Source organism: Theropithecus gelada, chromosome 19 (genome assembly GCF_003255815.1).
Source record: "Theropithecus gelada isolate Dixy chromosome 19, Tgel_1.0, whole genome shotgun sequence".
NCBI lineage: Eukaryota > Metazoa > Chordata > Mammalia > Primates > Cercopithecidae > Theropithecus > Theropithecus gelada.
In genome coordinates, this window is record NC_037687.1 from 43,260,425 (window position 1) to 43,279,221 (window position 18,797).

Sequence of the window (18,797 nt, forward strand, 5' to 3'; positions counted from 1 at the left end):
CAAAGAAAATATCTGTTACAGGGTAACTATCTGGGAAGATGGCTGATATTCTTTGGTGGAAGTTAAATAGATGGGAAATCTACTAAAGCATTAATTGGTTTGTGTAAGTGGAAGACTTCTAGGTCAAGTGAACAAAAGCGTAACTTGATTCATAAAGACAGAAAGTCAGGTCCCTCAATGAATACCCAGACTTGAGTCAGTGAAGACACCTAGAAGCCCTTGAATGAAGGGGAGGCCAGGTCCCCTTGAGGAAGAACACCAGTATACTTCCAGAAATTTATACTGTTAATCTTTCTCCCAGTCTTCCAAAAGGGACCTATGGCTTTTATTAGAGTGACTGTGCAGAGACCAACACTGAGTCCCCAATATGGCACCATTCTCTGGTGGCAGGTTGGTTACATTGGACTGCTTTTTTCTCACTGAAATAGACACTATGGATATGGATTTGCCTTCCTTACACAAAGTTCTGCCACCAAACTACCCTGAAAAGTAATCACTGAAAGGTCTGATTATTTATTTTCCCCATTGTAATGTATCCATGGGTCCCAGATACCTGCATTCTCTTATGTAGTTACTACATTTATATAACCTCGCAATCTTTCATTCAGATTTTAACTCAGAAGTCACATTCAAACACATCAAATCTCACATGATCTCCAGCTCAATCATAATCCTTTAAAATATACACATAAACCCCAAAGCCACAACAGCCTAATCACGTACTCCTTCACTGTCATACAATTCATCCAGAGACTTGAGCATATTTACAAACCACTTTCACATACAGTCATCCCTCCAGGACTCCTCCCTACCAAAATCCACAGATGCTCAAGTCCCTTATATAAAATGGCATAGTATTTGCATACAATCTATGGAAATCCTCCCGTATTCTTTAAACCCTCTCTACATTACTTATAATACCTAATAACCATGTAAATACTATGTAAATAGTTGTTATATTCTATTGTTTAGGGCATGATGACAAGAAAAAAAAAAGTCTGTACAAGTTCAGTACAGATGCAAACATCAACTTTTTCCCAGATATTTTCAACTGAAGGTTTGTTGAATCCCCCAATGCAAGACCCATGGATAGGGAGGGCCAGCTGTACATCATATATTTCACTCTCCTTTCAGTGACAGTTTCAAGAGCAAACCATCCCACATACATGAACAAGAATCAGACACAAGCAGAATCACTTGTTCTCAAGCACCATTTCCTCATATTACACTTGGTGACGGAGTTACTGGTCTCTCAGCAAGNGTCAGGAGATCGAGACCATCCTGGCTAACACGGTGAAACCCCGTCTCTACTAAAAATACAAAAAATTAGCCGGGCGCAGTGGCGGTCGCCTGTAGTCCCAGCTACTCGGGAGGCTGAGGCAGGAGAATGGCGTAAACCCGGGAGGCGGAGCTTGCAGTGAGCCGAGATCGCGCCACTGCACTCCAGCCTGGGCGACAGAGCAAGACTCCATCTCAAAATAATAGTAATAATAATAATATATATAAAATAAATTGAGACAAATATGTGACGTACAGTTTTTGTTTGTTTGAGAAGGAGTTTTGCTCTTGTTGCCCAGGCTGGAGTGCAATGGCGCAATCTCGGCTCACCGCAACCTCCGCCTCTCGGGTTCAAGCGATTCTCCTGTCTCAGCCTCCCGAGTAGCTGGGATTACTGGCAGGCGCCATCACGCCCGGCTAATTTTGTATTTTTAGTAGAGACTGGGTTTCTCCATATTAGTCAAGCTGGTCTCGGGTGATCCGCCCGCCTCGGCGTGAGCCACCGCGCCCAGCCAAAAAAAATTTTTAAAAAAATCGTTTCACATACGAATCTCATGCGCTACACCCTCACAAGTCGGTTCATATCCACCTTCTCCACCAGAGTCACCTTCGGATACGCGCACGTGCGGTCTCGCAACAAAACACGTCTCTCACCACAACTCCACAAAGGGAAGCCGGATTAGTCCGCGCCCGCCAAAAATTATCTTCAGCCACACCGCGCGGCGGCCGCCTTGAGGAGGTCGGGGCAGCCACTGTCCCTATTCTGAAATCCGTCCTCAGCGGAACCCGAAGTCTGGTATCCGAAAACGAACCCTAAGAGGTTGGCGTCACTCCAGCCTCGGGTGAAACTGCGCAAGTGCATCCCGGAGCCCGGCGGAACACACCCTTTCCATCCCAGGCGCTCTCCCCTCGGACTGCATTTCCCAGAGGACACCGCTGTCCACAGCTACTTCCGGTAGGAGCCTCGGAGGAATGGTCTCCGGGTACAGGCAGGTAAGGGTGTCCCGGGCCGGTGGAGAAGGTAGAGCGGCCTCGCCTGGAATCCGAATCAGGACTTGGACTAAAGCCTTCCCTGAGGATGCTGAAGGTGAGAAATCCTGGCTTACCAGTGTTGTGGAAGGGGAATGTCTGTAGTTTTATGCCTCTGAGTACGGGATCACCCCTTGGGGGGTGTGTTTTGCATGCGTGAGGAAGTAGGGTTTATCTTTGGGCTAAGTGTGTGTTACTGTTGGGACAGCGACCTGGTGCGTGGGTGTGCTTTACTGACAGTGTGATTCTGTGCCCGATCATTTGTGTAAATGTAAGTGACTGTGACCATTATTGTGAATGGCTATTTGTTTAAGTCCCATTTATTTACATGAAAGAAAAAGCACAGGCCGGGCGCAGTGACTCACGCCTGTAATCCCAGCACTTTAGGAGGCCGAAGCGGGTGGATCACCTGAGGTCGGAAGTTCGATACCAGCCTGACCAACGTGGAGAAACCCCATCTCTACTAAAAACACAAAATTAGCCAGGTGTGGTGGTGCATGCCTGTAATCCCAGCTACTCGGGAGGCTGAGGCAGGAGAATCGCTTGAACCCGGGAGGCGGAGGTTGCGGTGAGCCGAGATCGCACCATTGCAATCCAGCCTAGGCAACAAGAGTGAAACTCCGTCTCAAAAAAAAAAAATAAAGCATTTACTTTATCCTCAGGTTCACACGATCAGTCAGAGAGCTTCCACTCCTCTCAGTCAACTCTGGTCTCTCACACACAGACACACGCACAGTCACCTCACCCCGCTCCTGTGCACACATCTAAGGCTCAGGACGCCCTGCTCCAGAGATCTGTCATTCAGCCATCTCCCCTCCTGACTACTTGAGGAGTTAGCTGTAGATTTACACATACAACACAAGCCAAAATCACATTGCTACCCCGCATTTATCATCACAGCCTCAGAAAAACACCACATATGTAGTATGCTTATGTGCATATGTGTTTGATTTTTTTTTTTTTTTTCCCTAAGATTAGGCTAGGCCACAATACATACACATTGTTCTGCAACTTCTTTTTTTTTTTTTTTTTTTTTGAGACGGAGTTTCTCTCTTTCGCCCAGGCTGGAATGTAGTGGCGCGATCTGGGCTCACTGCAACCTCCGCTGTGGGTTTTCAAGCAGTTCTCCTGCCTCATCCTCCCGAGTACCTGGGATTACAGGCATCCGCCACCACACCCACCTCATTTTTGTAATTTTAGTAGAGACGGGATTTCACCATGTTGGCCAGGCTGGTCTTGGGCCCCTGACCTCGTGATCCGCCTGCCTCGGCCTCCCAAAGTGTTGGGATTACAGGCGTGAGCCACTGCGCCCAACCTCTGCAACTTCTTACTAAAAGATATTTATGTCCTTTTGTCTGTATTCAAAGACAAATTTAAGAATATTTCTCAGGATGTTTGCAGGTACGATTCTTCTTTAATTCTTACAGCACTGTACTTTAAAGACTCAAGAGTTTGTTTTGGTCTGGAAATTTTTGTTCTATTTATTTCTTCTCTTCCATCTGTGTTGTTTCAGCCTCTTATTTTTGAAATTCCTGTTACACATACATTGGGTCTTTTGGGTCTGTTTTCTGTTTCCCTAATCTTTTCTCATAATGTCCATTAACTTTTCTTTTTCCTCTTAATTCAGTAAAAATCTACTCAGGGCAGTTCTCAGCACCCTGATCCTGGCTTCCATTTCATCATAGTATTGGGACACTGGGCTGGCCTAACTATCCCTTCTGCTGAAGAGAATGATCCTTGCTTTTCTTGAGTCTATCCTGCTGTCGCTGGGTTTCCTCATGGTTTTGAGTAAAGCTAGGATTTGTCCAAATTCCCACTAATAATTTATGTATGTATGTATCAGGTCTGGGAATAGGAGATATGAAGGGGGAAGAAAAATGTCATTCTGAATTAACATTTTGGGAGCTTAGAGGCAATAATCTCCTGTCTTTTTTTTTTAACTCCCCTCTCCCCCAGCAACACCTTCTTTGGACTGAGTTTCTTCCAGAGGGAACCAAGAAGAGGATTAATTAATACATTCAATTCTAAAATAAGCCATGGCCCATGTAAGTTGTTTTTTTCTTGCTCCTAATTAAAATAGATTTTTTGTGTTTTTTTGGTTTTGGTTTGGTTTTTTTGTATAGGGCATGTGACTATTTGCATTATTATTATTATTATTTTTTTTTTTTGGAGACATAGCCTCACTCTGTCTCCCAGGTGGGAAGGTTAGAGTGCCGTGGCGCGATCTTGGCTCACTGCAGCCTCCACCTCCCAGGTTCAAGCAGTTCTCCCACTTCAGCCTCTCAAGTAGCTGGGACAACAGGCACATGCCACCACACCCAGCTAATTTTTGTACTCTAAGTAGAGACGGGGTTTTGCCAAGTTGGCCAGGCTGATCTCAAACTCCTGATCTCAAACTCCTGGCCTCAAGTGATCCGCCCATTTCAGCCTCCCAAAGTGCTGGGATTACAGGCGTGAGCCACTGCGCCTGGCCTGCCTTCTTTATTCTGACATTGTTTCTTACCTGAGAATTATACAGTAACTTACTAGTGAGTAAGTGACGGTGCCAGAATTTCAGGGCCTTCATTTTTGCTTCTCTCCTCTCCAACCCGTGTTCATATACTTGTTGAATAAATGATTCTTCATCTCCCTTACGTGAAATCTTTTAACAGAAACAAGGAAAGAACACAAATAATATTATTTTGAAGAAAATATTAGTGTTTCTCTTGTGAGAACTTTGATTGGATGAGGTGATTTAACGAATATTTACCGAGTACCTACTATGTGACAGGCATTCTTCTAGGTAACTAGGAATAAATCAGTGGGGAAAAAATATCACATACATGCATATCTTCCCTTCTGAGGCTTAACCGGTATTGAGAGACAAAAAATAACTTATGTGTAGTAAGACTTAAGACACACAGATATATGCAGAGAGAGTGAGCAAGACAGAATTAACAAAATAATCGCGTGATAAAAGCCAGGCACGGAGGCTCACGCCAGTAATTCTAGCACTTTGAGAGGCTGAAGCGAGAGAATTGTTTGAGTCCAGAAGTTCCAGACCAGTCCAGGCAACATAATAAAACCCCATCTCTACAAAAAGAATTTTTTTTTGTTAATCAGCTGCTTGTGGTTGTGTGCACCTGTAGTCCTAGCCACTGGGGAGGCTGAGGCGGAAGTAGGGGGATCACTTGATCCCAGAAGTTTGCGGCTGCAGTGAGCTACGATCGCACTGCACTCCAGCCTGGGTGACAGAGCAAGCCTCTGTCTCAAAAAAAAAAAAAAACAAAAAAACTACATGATAAAGTTAAGACCAGAGAGCAAATATATATGCCTGATTAATATATGCAAATGATGTTTAACTAATCTATTAAAAGACCTTTCAGATTGAATCACGAATTAAAACCCAGACACCTGAATGATTCACTAATTTAGAAAGGTTAAGAAAAGGACTGGCAAACTATATCAGACAAATAGAATGAAAAGAAAACAGGGCCGGGCACGGTGGCTCATGCCTGTAATCCCAACACTTTGGGAGGCCAAGGCGGGTGGATCACGAGGTCAGGAGATCAAGACCATCCTGGCTAACAGGGTGAAACCCCGTCTCTACTAAAAATACAAAAAATTAGTCGGGCGTGGTGGTGGGTGCCTGTAGTCTCAGCTACTAGGGAGGCTGAGGCAGGAGAATGGCGTGAACCTGGAAGGCGGAGGTTACAGTGAGCCGAGATCACACCACTGCACTCCAGCCTGGGCAACAGAGCAAGGCTCTGTCTTAAACAAAAAAAAAAAAAAAAGAGATTTAATTAAAGCAGGACACTGGCCAGGTGCAGTGGCTCATGCCTGTAATCCCAGCACTTTGGGAGGCTGAGGTGGGCCGATCATGAGGTCAGGAGATCAAGACCATCCAGGCCAACATGGTGAATCCCCATCTCTACTAAAAATACAAAAATTAGCTGGGTATGGTGGCGTGCACCTGTAATCCCAGCTACTTGGGAGGCTGAGGCAGGAGAATTGCTTGAACCCAGGGGGCGGATATTGCTGTGAACCAAGATCTTGCCACTGCACTCCAGCCTGCGTGACAGAGCAAGACTCCATCTCAAAAAATAAAATAAAAAAGCAGGACCCTAAGGAAAAATCATAGCTTTGAATGCTCCTACCAAAAACAGTGAAAATATATGAATTAGAAATACATGGAAACGGCTAGGTGCTGTGGCTCACGCCTGTAATCCCTGCATTTTGGGAGGCTGAGGCAGGCAGATCACCTGAAGTCGGTAGTTCGATACCAGCCTGATCGACATGGAGAAACTTCGTCTCTGCTAAAAATACAAAGTTAGCCTGGCGTGGTGGTGCATGCCTGTAATCCCAGCTACCTGGGAGGCTGAGGTAGGAGAACCACTTGAACCCAGAAGGCAGAGGTTGCGGTGAGCTGAGATTGTGTCATTGCACTGCAGCCTGGGCAACAAGAGCGAAACTCCGTCTCAAAAAAAGGAATAAATAAAAAAGAAACACTTGGAAATGTGGAAAGAATTTGCAAAGATAAGAAATTATATGTGTTGGAAAACAGGAAAAAATGTCTAGTTGCTTTTCCTTCCTTCCTATGATCTGAACTTCCATCCTGTATCATTTATCTTTAGCCTGAAGATCTTCCCTTAGCATTTCCTGTAGTTTGGGTCTTTGGTGACACATTCTCTCAGATTTTATTATGTAAAAATGACTTTCTTTCATCTTAATTTTTAATTAATTTTTAAGTTTTAGTGTCAGGGCAATGCTGGCTCCATAAAATAAGTCAGGAAATATACTGTAGTTTGACCACTTAAATTTAATGTAATTAGCAATATAGTTAGGTTTTACTCTATCATTTTGTCAACTGTTCTTTTTAAATTTTTTTTTCCTGTTTTCCTGCCTTGTCTTGGATTAATCTTATTTTTTTAGTGTTTAATTTTATCTTCACTCTAGGATTATTTGCTGTATCTCTTTGTTTTGCTGTTTTAGGGGTTGTTTTAAGGTTTGCAATGTGCTTTACATTATTCGAGTCATTTTAGAACATTTCAGGTATAATGTAAACGTCTTACAGCTGGATACTTTTCTTTTTTTTTTTTTTTAAGAGACTGGGTCATGCTCTGTTGCCCAGGTTGGAGTCCAGTGGTGTCATCATAGCTTATTGCAGTCTCGAACTCCTAGGCTCAAGTGATCCTCCTGCCTTAGCCTTCCAAGTAACTAGGACTACAGTTGTGTGCCACCACGTCTGGCTAATTGTTTAATTTTTTGTAGAGATGCCATCTCACTTTGTTACCCAGGCTGGTCTCCTGGCCTTAAGCAATCCTGCCTCCCTGGAGTGGCTTACAGGGGTGAGCCACTGCACCAGGCACAACTGGATACTTCTATTTCCCCTTCCCGTCTTTTTTTTTTTTTTTGTCATATATTTTATTTCTAAATTTGCTTAAAGCATATATTTCTTTCTTTAGTTGATTATCTTTTAAAGAAATTATTAAATGAAAAGAATATCTTATGTTTTAACCCTATGTTTACCATTTCTAACACTCTTTTATTCTTCTGTATAGACTGAAGATTTTATCTAGTATCAATTTTTTCTTCCACGTGAAGAATTTCCTTTAACATTTTTGTACACCACCATGCCTGGCTAATTTTTGTATTTTTAGTAGAGACCAGGGTTTCACCACATTGGCCAGGCTGATCTCGAACTCCTGACCTCAGGTGATCCACCTGCCTCAGCCTCCCAAAGTGCTGGGATTACAGGTGTCCACCGCCACACCCGGCCTCATATAGTTCATTTCTTAGTTTCGGGATTTGCCTTGGGTTCTTTTTTAGAGTATTCAAATTTCACCTGAAATTTCCCTTTTTCCCTCCTGTAGATTTTTTAAATATATCTCATAGTTTTTATAGTCTTTGCCAATTTCAACATCTGTGTCATTTGTAGATATGTTTCTATTAAGTGGTTTTCTCTTGAAAATCGTATTTTTTCATTTCTAGTAATTTTATTTATTTATTTTTATTTATTTATTTTTTTGAGACAGAGTCTCAATCTGTCACCCAGGCTGGAATGCAGTGGCACAATCTCAGCTCACTGCAACCTCTGCCTCCCAGGTTCAAGCGACTATCCCACCTCAGCCTCCCAAGTATCTGGGACCACAGTTGTATGCCACCACACTCAGCTAATTTTTTGTATTTTTAGTAGAGATGGGGTTTCACCATGTTGCCCAGGCTGGTCTCAAACTCCTGACCTCAAGTGATCCGCCTGCCTCAGCCTCCCAGAGTGCTAGGATTACAGGTGTGAGCCACCACGCCCAGCCTATTGTACACTTTTTATTGCATGTTACGTGTTGTTGACTCAGGGTTCTGTTAATTCCCTCTGTAGAGGGGACATTAGCTCTACCAGGTAATTACACATAATTACATATAATGGAAAGGCACAATACTGAAAACATGATAATTGGATCAAGTGAACAGAATAGAAATCCTAGAGTTATACCTAAAAATGGGAATATAACTCATGGTTAACATGACATGTCCAATCGGTAGGCTAAAGATGGACTGTTGATAACATTATCAGATAGGTAGCAATTTTGGAAAAAGATAAAGTCCAATCTATATCCCACGTACCATATAGGATAAATTACAATAAATCAAATAATTTAATTGTTAAAAATACAGTGATAACAGCACTAGAATAAAACATGGGAGAATTCCTCCATAACTTTGGTTTGGGGAACGCCTTTCTAACTAGGACTCAGAATCCAAAAACTAGAAAAAGAAAAGGTTAACACATTTTACCACATTAAAATAAAAAAACTAGCCGGGCGCGGTGGCTCAAGCCTGTAATCCCAGCACTTTGGGAGGCTGAGACGGGCGGATCACAAGGTCAGGAGATCGAGACCATCCTGGCTAACACGGTGAAACCCCGTCTCTACTAAAAAATACAAAAAACTAGCCGGGCGAGGTGGCGGGCGCCTGTGGTCCCAGCTACTCGGGAGGCTGAGGCAGGAGAATGGCGTAAACCCGGGAGGCGGAGCTTGCAGTGAGCTGAGATCCGGCCACTGCACTCCAGCCTGGGCGACAGAGCCAGACTCAGTCTCAAAAAAAAAATAAATAAATAAAATAAAATAAAATAAAATAAAATAAAATAAAATAAAATAAAATAAAAAAACTTCTGCATGGCGAGAAACACTTGTCAGCAAAGTCAGAAGACAGATGACAAACTGGAGTAAAGTATTTACCACTCATAAACAAGGAAAGAGCTTATTATTTCTCTAATATAGAGAACTTCTAGAGAAAAAAAGATGAATAGCCCAGTAGAAAAAAGGCCAAAGGACCTGAATAGAGAGTTCACAGAAAAGGAAATATAAAGGGTTCTTCTAAAAAGAAAAGTACTAAACTCACAATTAAAGAAATGTCCACTAAAACTCTGTGGTAGTAGAGCTTATGACATAGAGTTTTAGTGGACATTTCTTTCTTGTTAGATTGGTAAAAATAAAATGTTTTGACAAAGCACCCTGTTAGTGAGTCTGTGAGGAGAATAAAATGGTCTAACTGCTTTCAAGGGCAATTTGATATCTACCAAAATGTATTTTCCATTTTGACCCAGCAATCCAACTCCTGGTACTTTTTCTTACAGATATACCCGTATTTGTATGAAATGATAAATTCACAATAGCATTCATTGTACTGTTGTTTATAATAGCCAAAGACTAGAAATAATGAATCTATAGGTTTAATTGATAAACCATCAGTGTTAATACAAATAATTGGACTCTATATACTTATGTAAAAATAAAGAAGCCATTCATCACAGATATGGCAAGATACTTTGAATTTAATAAGTGAAAAAAAATCAAGTACCAAACAGTGCATATATTATAATATGTTACTATTTGTATAAAAGCATGAAAAATTATATGTATGTATTTACTTATAAAGTTTTTTAATAACTTTTTGCGCTCATGGGGGCAAGAGGTGGGAGACAAAATGGAAAGGATAAATATGAGGCAAGACATCTGAATGTATACCTTTTTAGTTCTTAACCATTTAAGAAAGGAAAAGAAAAATATAAAAATATGCCAGGTGCAGTGACTCATGCCTGTAATTCCAACACTTTGGGAGGCCACAGCAAGAGGACTGCTTGAAACCAGGAGTTTGAGACCAGCCTGGACAACAAAGACCCCCATCGGTACACACAAAAAAAAATTAGCTGAGTATGGTGGCACATGCCTGTAGTCCCAGCTACTTGGGACACTGAGATGGGAGAATCAGTTGTGCCCGGGAGTTTGAGGTTGCAGTGTGAGCTAAGATCTCGCCACTGGACTCCAGCTTATGTGACAAAGAAAGATGCCCCACCCTTACCACCCCTCGCAAAAAAAAAAGAGAAAGAAAATATAAAAATAAAACTTGTTATTAAGTTTTATAATTTTCTGTAGCCAATTTTAGCTACTTAGATTTGGTGATGGAGTAGAAAGAGAGATGGATTCATCAAGGATTCAGGCTTTGTCAAGCAAGTGCCAAATGAGAGAGTTAAGGGAGCTCATGCTGGGAGTGATTATAAAGTTAAGTGATTAGTTGAGCATGGAATTTAAGTTGGGTAAGAAGAGGGAGAAGAGGCATGGAGTGGGTGAGTGCCAATGTGAAGGGGATCAGAGAAGGATACTTGATATTTTGGAGGTGATGCAGTTATTGCTAGTCACAAGGTCTAGAGTAATAACGTGGGGAGTGAGTACAGTAGAGTGGAAGATAAGCTCATAGAAAAGTAGAAGAGGTTAAGGAATTGGGCCCATGATGTTAGAAGAACGCAGTATACGGATATTTGAAATCACTGAAAATTAAGATTATAGTATTAGAGTTAGTGATACTGAGCCAGGAGCGAAAATTCCTGAGGGGCAAAAACCTGCATGTAAATACATCACTGCAATGGAGAGAGAGATAATACATGGTATAGACTGATGAAATGATGACATTATATTTTAGAGAAGGGACCCAGGTGCGGTGGGTCACAACCGTAATCCCAGCATTTTGAGAGGCCGAGGCAGGCAGATCACTTGAGGTCAGGAGTTTGAGACTAGCCTGGACAACATGGTGAAACCCCTTCCCTACAAAAAATACAAAAATTAGCCAGGTGTGGTGGTGTGCACCTGTAATCCCAGCTACTTGGGAGGCTGAGGCACGAGAATTGCTTGAACCCAGGAGGCAGAGGTTGCAGTGAGCTGAGGCCATGCCACTGCACTCCAGCCTGGGCGACAGAGTGAGATTCCATTTCAAAAAAAAAAAAGATTTTAGAGAAGGAGAGACAGTTGTCTGACATCAACGATTAGAAACAAGGAGGACGGTGGTACGAAGGCTGTGGGAGAAAAAAAAAAGCTACCACTTGAGGTGTCCTCAGGGAATGAATGGTTAATTAAATCACATGTGGGAAATCTTTGAACTTCACAATTTTGGTTTTTCCGGTGAGATGTGATAGGAATTGGTGTGGGGTTTTTTTTGTTGTTTTTTTTGTTTTGTTTTGTTTTTTTGAGACGGAGTCTCGCTCTATCACCCGGGCTGGAGTGCGGTGGCCGGATCTCAGCTCACTGCAAGCTCCGCCTCCCGGGTTCACGCCATTCTCCTGCCTCAGCCTCCGGAGTAGCTGGGACTACAGGCACCCGCCACCTCGCCCGGCTAGCTTTTTGTATTTTTTAGTAGAGACAGGGTTTCACCGTGTTAGCCAGGATGGTCTCGATTTCCTGACCTCGTGATCCACCCATCTCGGCCTCCCAAAGTGCTGGGATTACAGGCTTGAGCCACCGCGCCCGGCCAGGAATTGGTGTTTGGTGATCTCATTGAGCAGACAGACTTTGCTGCGTGAGGCTTTAGGATTAGATGGAGATAGGATTAGTGCTTGCGTGGAAAAACTGAAGATCTTGCCAGAAAATATATGATCACCAATTACAAACTCCAGTTTTAGATTGAACAGCATATGTTAGACTTGGGTCACATCTATGAGAGTCTGGATCATTCTACATTAATATTCTTTAGTTTAGGAACATAGTAAATATACAGGGAGAGGTGGTGGATGGTAACAGTTAAGACCTCTCAAGTGTAATTATAAAACAATGGAATATGTACCTTAGAAAATACCTTAGAGATTTTATTCACCCCAGAGATTCAAGCTTAAGAGAATTATTAAATCTTTTATTGTAAGATTAAATGAGGCTGGGTGCAGTGGCTCATGCCTGTAATCCCAGCACTTTGGGAGGCCAAGGTGGGAGGATTGCTTGAGCCCAGGAGCTCAAGACCAGCCAGGGAAATATAGTGAGACCCCGTCTCTTAAAAAAAAAAAATGGGGGCCGGGCACGGTGGCTCAAGCCTGTAATCCCAGCACTTTGGAAGCCGAGACGGGCAGATCACGAGGTCAGGAGATTGAGACCATCCTGGCTAACACGGTGAAACCCTGTCTCTACTAAAAATACAAAAAAAAATTAGCCGGGTGAGGTGGCGGGCACCTGTAATCCCAGCTACTCGGGAGGCTGAGGCAGGAGAATGGTGTGAACCCGGGAGGCAGAGCTTGCAGTGAGCTGAGATCCAGCCACTGCACTCCAGCCTGGGTGGCAGAGCGAGACTCCATCTCAAAAAAAAACAAAAAAAAAAAATCAAATGCTATGCTACCAATAAAAATCATATTACGTTACAATAACTATTTCTAGATAATAAACCAACCCAAAATTTAGTAGATTAAAACAGCAATCATGGTTGGGCTTGCAAATCCACAATCTGAGCAGAGCTCAGTAGGGATCGCTCACCTCTGTTCCATGTGGTATCAGCTGAAATGGTCTGATTGGGAACTACATGACCCACTTTCAAGATAGTTCCCTCACATGGCTTGCAAGCTGTTGCTGACTGTTGTTTGGGGAGGCTTGGTTCCTTTCCCCATGAGCTATCCCATGGGCTGGTTAGGCTTCCTAGGAACATGGTGGCTGGGTTTCCAGAACGAACATCCCCACAAAGTAAGGCAGAAGTATGATATGTTTTTGTGATCTAACCATGGAAGTCACATAATCACTTTTGCCATATTCTATAGGGTGAATAAGTCTATAGGTTGAAAGATGTCCTTTCAGGTTCAAGAGAAGGGGACACATAACTTTACACCAATTGGAAGGGGGATGTCAAGATTAAATTGAAGAATATATGCGATGCAAGATACAGCAGTGTCCATCTATGGAAAATGTAGTCTGCACCAGATGTGTACTAAAGAATTTGCAGGAAAACTAAAAATGCCTATGGCATGATAGTCATAATCATAAAGTAAAGTCTTCAAGTTATTTTTCTCAAGATAGAAATTTTAATAAGACATTTTGGAAAGATTTAAACATTTTAAACTATTTAATTTAATTGGGAGCCTGTACTTATTTTCTTAGTTTCGAGATGACTGATTAACAGGAGTTTACCACCTACACAAGAAGATGTATCTGCAGAAATTGAATTGTTTAAGAACATGTGGGCACTCCGCTTCGGTCACACTAAATTCCTCTTTGACCCGTGACCCAGGCTTAGCCTATATATTCAGTAGACTGTCATCTTTCTTGCAGTACCTTCTTTTTTTTTTTTTTTTTTGAGATGGAGTCTTGCTCTGTCGCCCAGGCTGGAGTGCAGTGGCCGGATCTCAGCTCACTGCAAGCTCCGCCTCCCAGGTTTACGCCATTCTCCTGCCTCAGCCTCCCGAGTAGCTGGGACTACAGGCGCCTACCACCTCGCCCGGCTAGTTTTTTGTATTTTTAGTAGAGACGGGGTTTCACCATATTAGCCAGGATGGTCTCGATCTCCTGACCTCGTGATCCGCCCGTCTCGGCCTCCCAAAGTGCTGGGATTACAGGCTTGAGCCACCGCACCCGGCCTCTTGCAGTACCTTCTTTTAGCGCCTCTCTTTCCTTTTTAAAAATGTTTCTTATAATTTCAAAAATAGTACTACGATTTGTCATTTTAGGAGTTGGTGATGTTCAGAGATGTGGCTATAGATGTCTCTCAGGAGGAATGGGAATGCCTGAACCCAGCGCAGAGGAATTTGTACAAGGAGGTGATGTTGGAGAATTATAGCAACTTGGTGTCACTTGGTAAAGTTATCTAAAAATTAAGAACCTGACAATTCAGAATTCTTCTAACAATTCACAATCTACTTAGAATTTCTTCTTTCTCCCCTATTAATTTAGGGCTAGCTTTCAAATAACTGGATGGATTTTCTCTTTATGTACTGTAGAAACAAGCACAGCTAAATGGAGGGACATTTTCATTATCCCCATGCTTACATGTTCTTTTGGTGCTTATAATAACTCTTCTTTGATGTTTAAGGGGCAGAATTGGAAATCTGCAATGTTCAAGCATAACGCTGTCAAAGAAAGCACTCTGTCTTTTTTTCACGTCCACTGTACTAAATCTGCCAGTGTACTAGCATAAGATTAAAACTAGACACATGGGTTCCAGGAGCGAAGCTTTTTTCTTTCCTGGGTAACAGAGTGGTAGGCTAGAGTAATAAAGGTTCATTTACTATTCTCAAAGGAACACCACTCCATTTCCTATAATAAATGTCCTCTTTCATTTTTTATTTAATTTATTTGTTTGTTTTTTGAGATGGAGTTTCGCTCTCATTGCCCAGGCTGGAGTGCAATGGCGTGATCTCAGCTCACCGCAACCTCTGCCTCCCAGGTTCAAGCGATTCTCCTGCCTCAGCCTTCCGAGTAGCTGGGATTACAGGCATGCGCCACCACACCTGGCTAATTTTGTATTTTTAGTAGAGACGTGTTTTTTCCATGTTGGTCAGGCTGGTCTCAAACTCCTGACCTCAGGTGATCACCTGCCTTGGCCTCCCAAACTGCTGGGATTATAGGCGTGAGCCACCACACCCGGCCTTTTAAATTTTTTCTTTTTTTTTGTGACAGAGTTTCACTTTTGTTGCCCAGGCTAGAGTGCAATGGCGCATCTCGGCTCACCGCATCCTCTGCCTCCCATGTTCAAGCAATTCTCCTGCCTCAGCCTCCTGAGTAGATGGGATTACAGGTGCCCGCCACCAGGCACAGCTAATTTTTGTATTTTTAGTAGAAACAGGGTTTCACCATGTTGGCCAGGCTGGTCTCAAAATTCTGATCTCAAGTGATCCACCTGCGTTGGCCTCGTAAAGTGTTGGGATTACAGGCGTGAGCCACCATGCCTGACCTGTATTCTCTTTTAAATGATTTGCCTTTGGAAGTTATTTTTTAAGAACTTTGTACAGTTAACATTTAAAAAATATGAGGCCGGGTGCAGTGGCTTATGCCTGTAATCCTAGTACTTTGGGAGGCTGAGGCGGGTGGATCACCTGAGGTAAGGAGTTTGAGACCAGCCTGGCCAATATGGGCGAAACCCCGTTTCTACTAAAAATGCAAAAATTAGCCAGGCACTGTGGTGGGTATACTGTAATCCTGGCTACTTAGGAGGCTGAGGCAGGAGAATCACGTGAACCCGTGAAGTGGAGGTTGCAGTGAGCCGAGATTGTGCGATTGCACTCTAGCCTGGACAACAAGAGCAAAACTCCATCTTAAAAAAAAAATTTTTAAAAAGAATAAATATTTCAGGAAGCTTCTTTTTTTTTTCCTTACAGCAAAATAAGAGAAAGCTTACATAAATTTAAGTACTATTTTATCGCCTATTTGTTTGCTTTGTTTGTTATGATCCTGTGTTCATATGAATATGAGGATTTCATCTCTTCTCCTTTATTTCCTCTGTATCCCTTATCAAGTACCATTTTTATCTGTGATTTATTTTTATTTTAATCAGTTCTAAATTACTGTATTTTGGATACATTCATTTCCATCTCATCTCAATTTCTTTTCTTATAACTAGGTCTTTCTGTTTCTAAGCCAGCCATAATCTCCTCATTGGAGCAAGGGAAGGAGCCCTGGATGGTTGTGAGGGAAGAGACAGGAAGATGGTGCCCAGGTGAGTGAGCAAGCACAGGAAGCCCTTGCAGGGAACAAACCAGCTGTTCAGAATGTTGGGTTGGCAAGGTTATTTTAAATCAAATACTTAGGGAAAACCTGATTTCAAAACATATTACAAACCTATAGTAATCAAACAGTGTGGTACTGGCATAAAGATAGACATGTAGACTAATGGACTAGAATAGAGAGCCCAGAAATAAACCCTTGCATAAATAGTCAAATGATTTTAGACAAGGGTGCCAACACTTCCATGGAGAAAATTGGATTATCCACAGGCAAAGGAATACATTTGTACCCTTGTCTTATACCAGATAGAAAAATTAACTCAAGGCCGGGCGCGGTGGCTCAAGCCTGTAATCCCAGCACTTTGGGAGGCCGAGACGGGTGGATCACGAGGCCAGGAGATCGAGACCATCCTGGCTAACACAGTGAAACCCCGTCTGTACTAAAAAAATACAAAAAACTAGCCTGGCGAGGTGGCGGGCGCCTGTAGTCCCAGCTACTTGGGAGGCTGAGGCAGGAGAATGACATAAACCCGGGAGGCGGAGCTTGCAGTGAGCTGAGATCCGGCCACTGTACTCCAGCCCGGGCAACAGAGGGAGACTCCGTCTCAAAAAAAAAAAAAAAAAAAAGAAAAATTAACTCAGAATGGATCAAAGACCTAAATGTGAGATCTAAAACAACAAAATCTCTTAGAAGAAAATATTGGAGAAAAGCTTCATAACATTGGATTTGCCAATGATTTATTGTGTATGTAACACCAAAAGCACTGGCAACAAAAGCAAAAATAGACAAATGGGACTACATCAAACCTAAAAACTCTGTACATCAAAGGACACAATCTACAGTGTTTATTAATTTTTGTTTTTTTGTTTTGAGACAGGATTTTACTTTGTCACTCAGGCTGGATGGAGTGCAGTAGTGCAAACTTGGCTCACTGCAAGGCTTAAGCAATCCTCTCACCTCAATTTCCTGAGTAGCTGGAACTACAGGCACACGTCACCATACCTGGCTAATTTTTTAAATTTTTGCAGAGATGAGGTCTCGCTATATTGCCCGGGCTGGTCTCAACCTCCTTAAGCAATCCTCCCACCTCAGCCTCCCAAAGTGCTAGGATTACAGGCATGCATCACTGTGCCCAGCTGTTTATAAATTTTTTTAAAAGATTCAGGCCGGGCTCAATGGCTCACACCTGCAATCTCAGCATTTTGGGAGGCTCAGGTGGGAGGATTACTTGAGCTTAGGAGTTTGTGACCAGTCTGGCAACATAGCAAAAGCCCTGTCTTTACAAAGAATTAAAAATTTAAAAATTAGCCAGCATGGTGGTGTATGCCTGTAGTCCCAGATATTCAGCAGACTGAGGTGGGAGATCATTTGAGCCCAGGAGTTTGAGGCTACAGTGAGCCAAGATTGTACCACTTTACTCCAGTCTAGGTGACACTGCAAGATGCTGTCTCAAAATAAATAAATAAAAGATTCATACAAGTTGCTTTGCTAGGTGATAGGAATACATTTTTAAAGTGTTATAGAGACATTTTCAATCTAGTAGGGGATCAAGAATACATGGATGGATATTCTAATAGAATCACTAGGCAAAAAAATAGTGTTGATTAGAAATTAGGAAAATTAGAGAAAGTAATATATGACTATATTGAGGAGGTAGAGATGGCAGAGGGATGATTGAGAAGAAAGGAGATCAACCAGGAAAGTTTGGGGTGTGTAGGCCAAAAACAGATCCATTCTATAGGCCAGAGTTCTTTGATGATGTCTGTGACTCATTGAAGCGCTATAGGCTGAACGTGGTGGCTCGCGCCTGTAATCCCAGCACTTTGGGAGGCCAAGGTGGAAGGATTGCTTGAGCCTAGGAGTTTGATACCAGTCTGGGCAATATAGTGACGCCTTGTCTGTAGCCTAGCATGGTGGCATGCACCTGTAGTCCCATCTACTCAAGAGGCCGAGTTGGGAGGATTGCTTGAGCCTGGGAGGTCAAGGCTGCAGAGAACCATGATTCTGTCATTACACTCTAGTCTGGTAACAGAGCAAGACCCTGTCTCAATAAATAAATAAATAAAGTGCTACAGAACTGTGAGAGAATACATTTGTGGTGTTTTAAGCCACCCAGTTTGTGGGACTTTGTTAATGGCAGCCCTAAGAAACTAATAGAGAGGAATCATGGAAAAATGATGCATATTCTCATACATGTTTTAATGTAAAGATAACATTCCTTTACCAGTTTTTTAATACCTGGTTAGACTTTTTCCTTGGCATGGATTTTCTTTAAAAAAAACCCTTTATTTTGAAATAATTATGGATTCACAAGAGGTTGCAAAGAAATGTACAGGGGAGTCCTGTGCACCCCTTTTGCAGCTTCCCCCAGGGTTAATACCTTATCCAACTATAGTACAATACCATACCAAAAAATTGACATTGCTACAATTCGTAGAACTTACTCAGATTTCACCAGTTATACATGCACTCATTTCTGTGTGTATATTTATAGCTCTATGCAGTTTTATCACATGTAGCCTTGTGTCACCACCACAATAGTCAAAGTACTCA

At 42.4% G+C, this 18,797-nt stretch overlaps 1 protein-coding gene across 6 annotated transcripts in view; it reads left to right on the forward strand.

Moving 5' to 3' along the window:
- Window positions 1-18,797, forward strand: part of LOC112612992 (zinc finger protein 461) — a 121,332-nt gene that overhangs the window by 82,619 nt on the left and 19,916 nt on the right. Inside the window, exons 1-4 of one of the 6 annotated variants that reach the window (XM_025368040.1) lie at window positions 2,211-2,365; window positions 4,264-4,352; window positions 14,252-14,378; window positions 16,141-16,236. The exons of 2 other annotated variants lie outside the window; for them this stretch is intronic. In XM_025368040.1, coding sequence (XP_025223825.1) covers window positions 4,344-4,352; window positions 14,252-14,378; window positions 16,141-16,236 — 232 coding nt within the window. In that variant the 5' untranslated portion in view covers window positions 2,211-2,365; window positions 4,264-4,343. Of the gene's footprint in view, window positions 1-2,210; window positions 2,366-4,263; window positions 4,353-14,230; window positions 14,379-16,140; window positions 16,237-18,797 lie in introns of those variants that run through there. 3 more of the 6 variants (XM_025368042.1, XM_025368043.1, XM_025368041.1) reach the window with 3 other exon arrangements.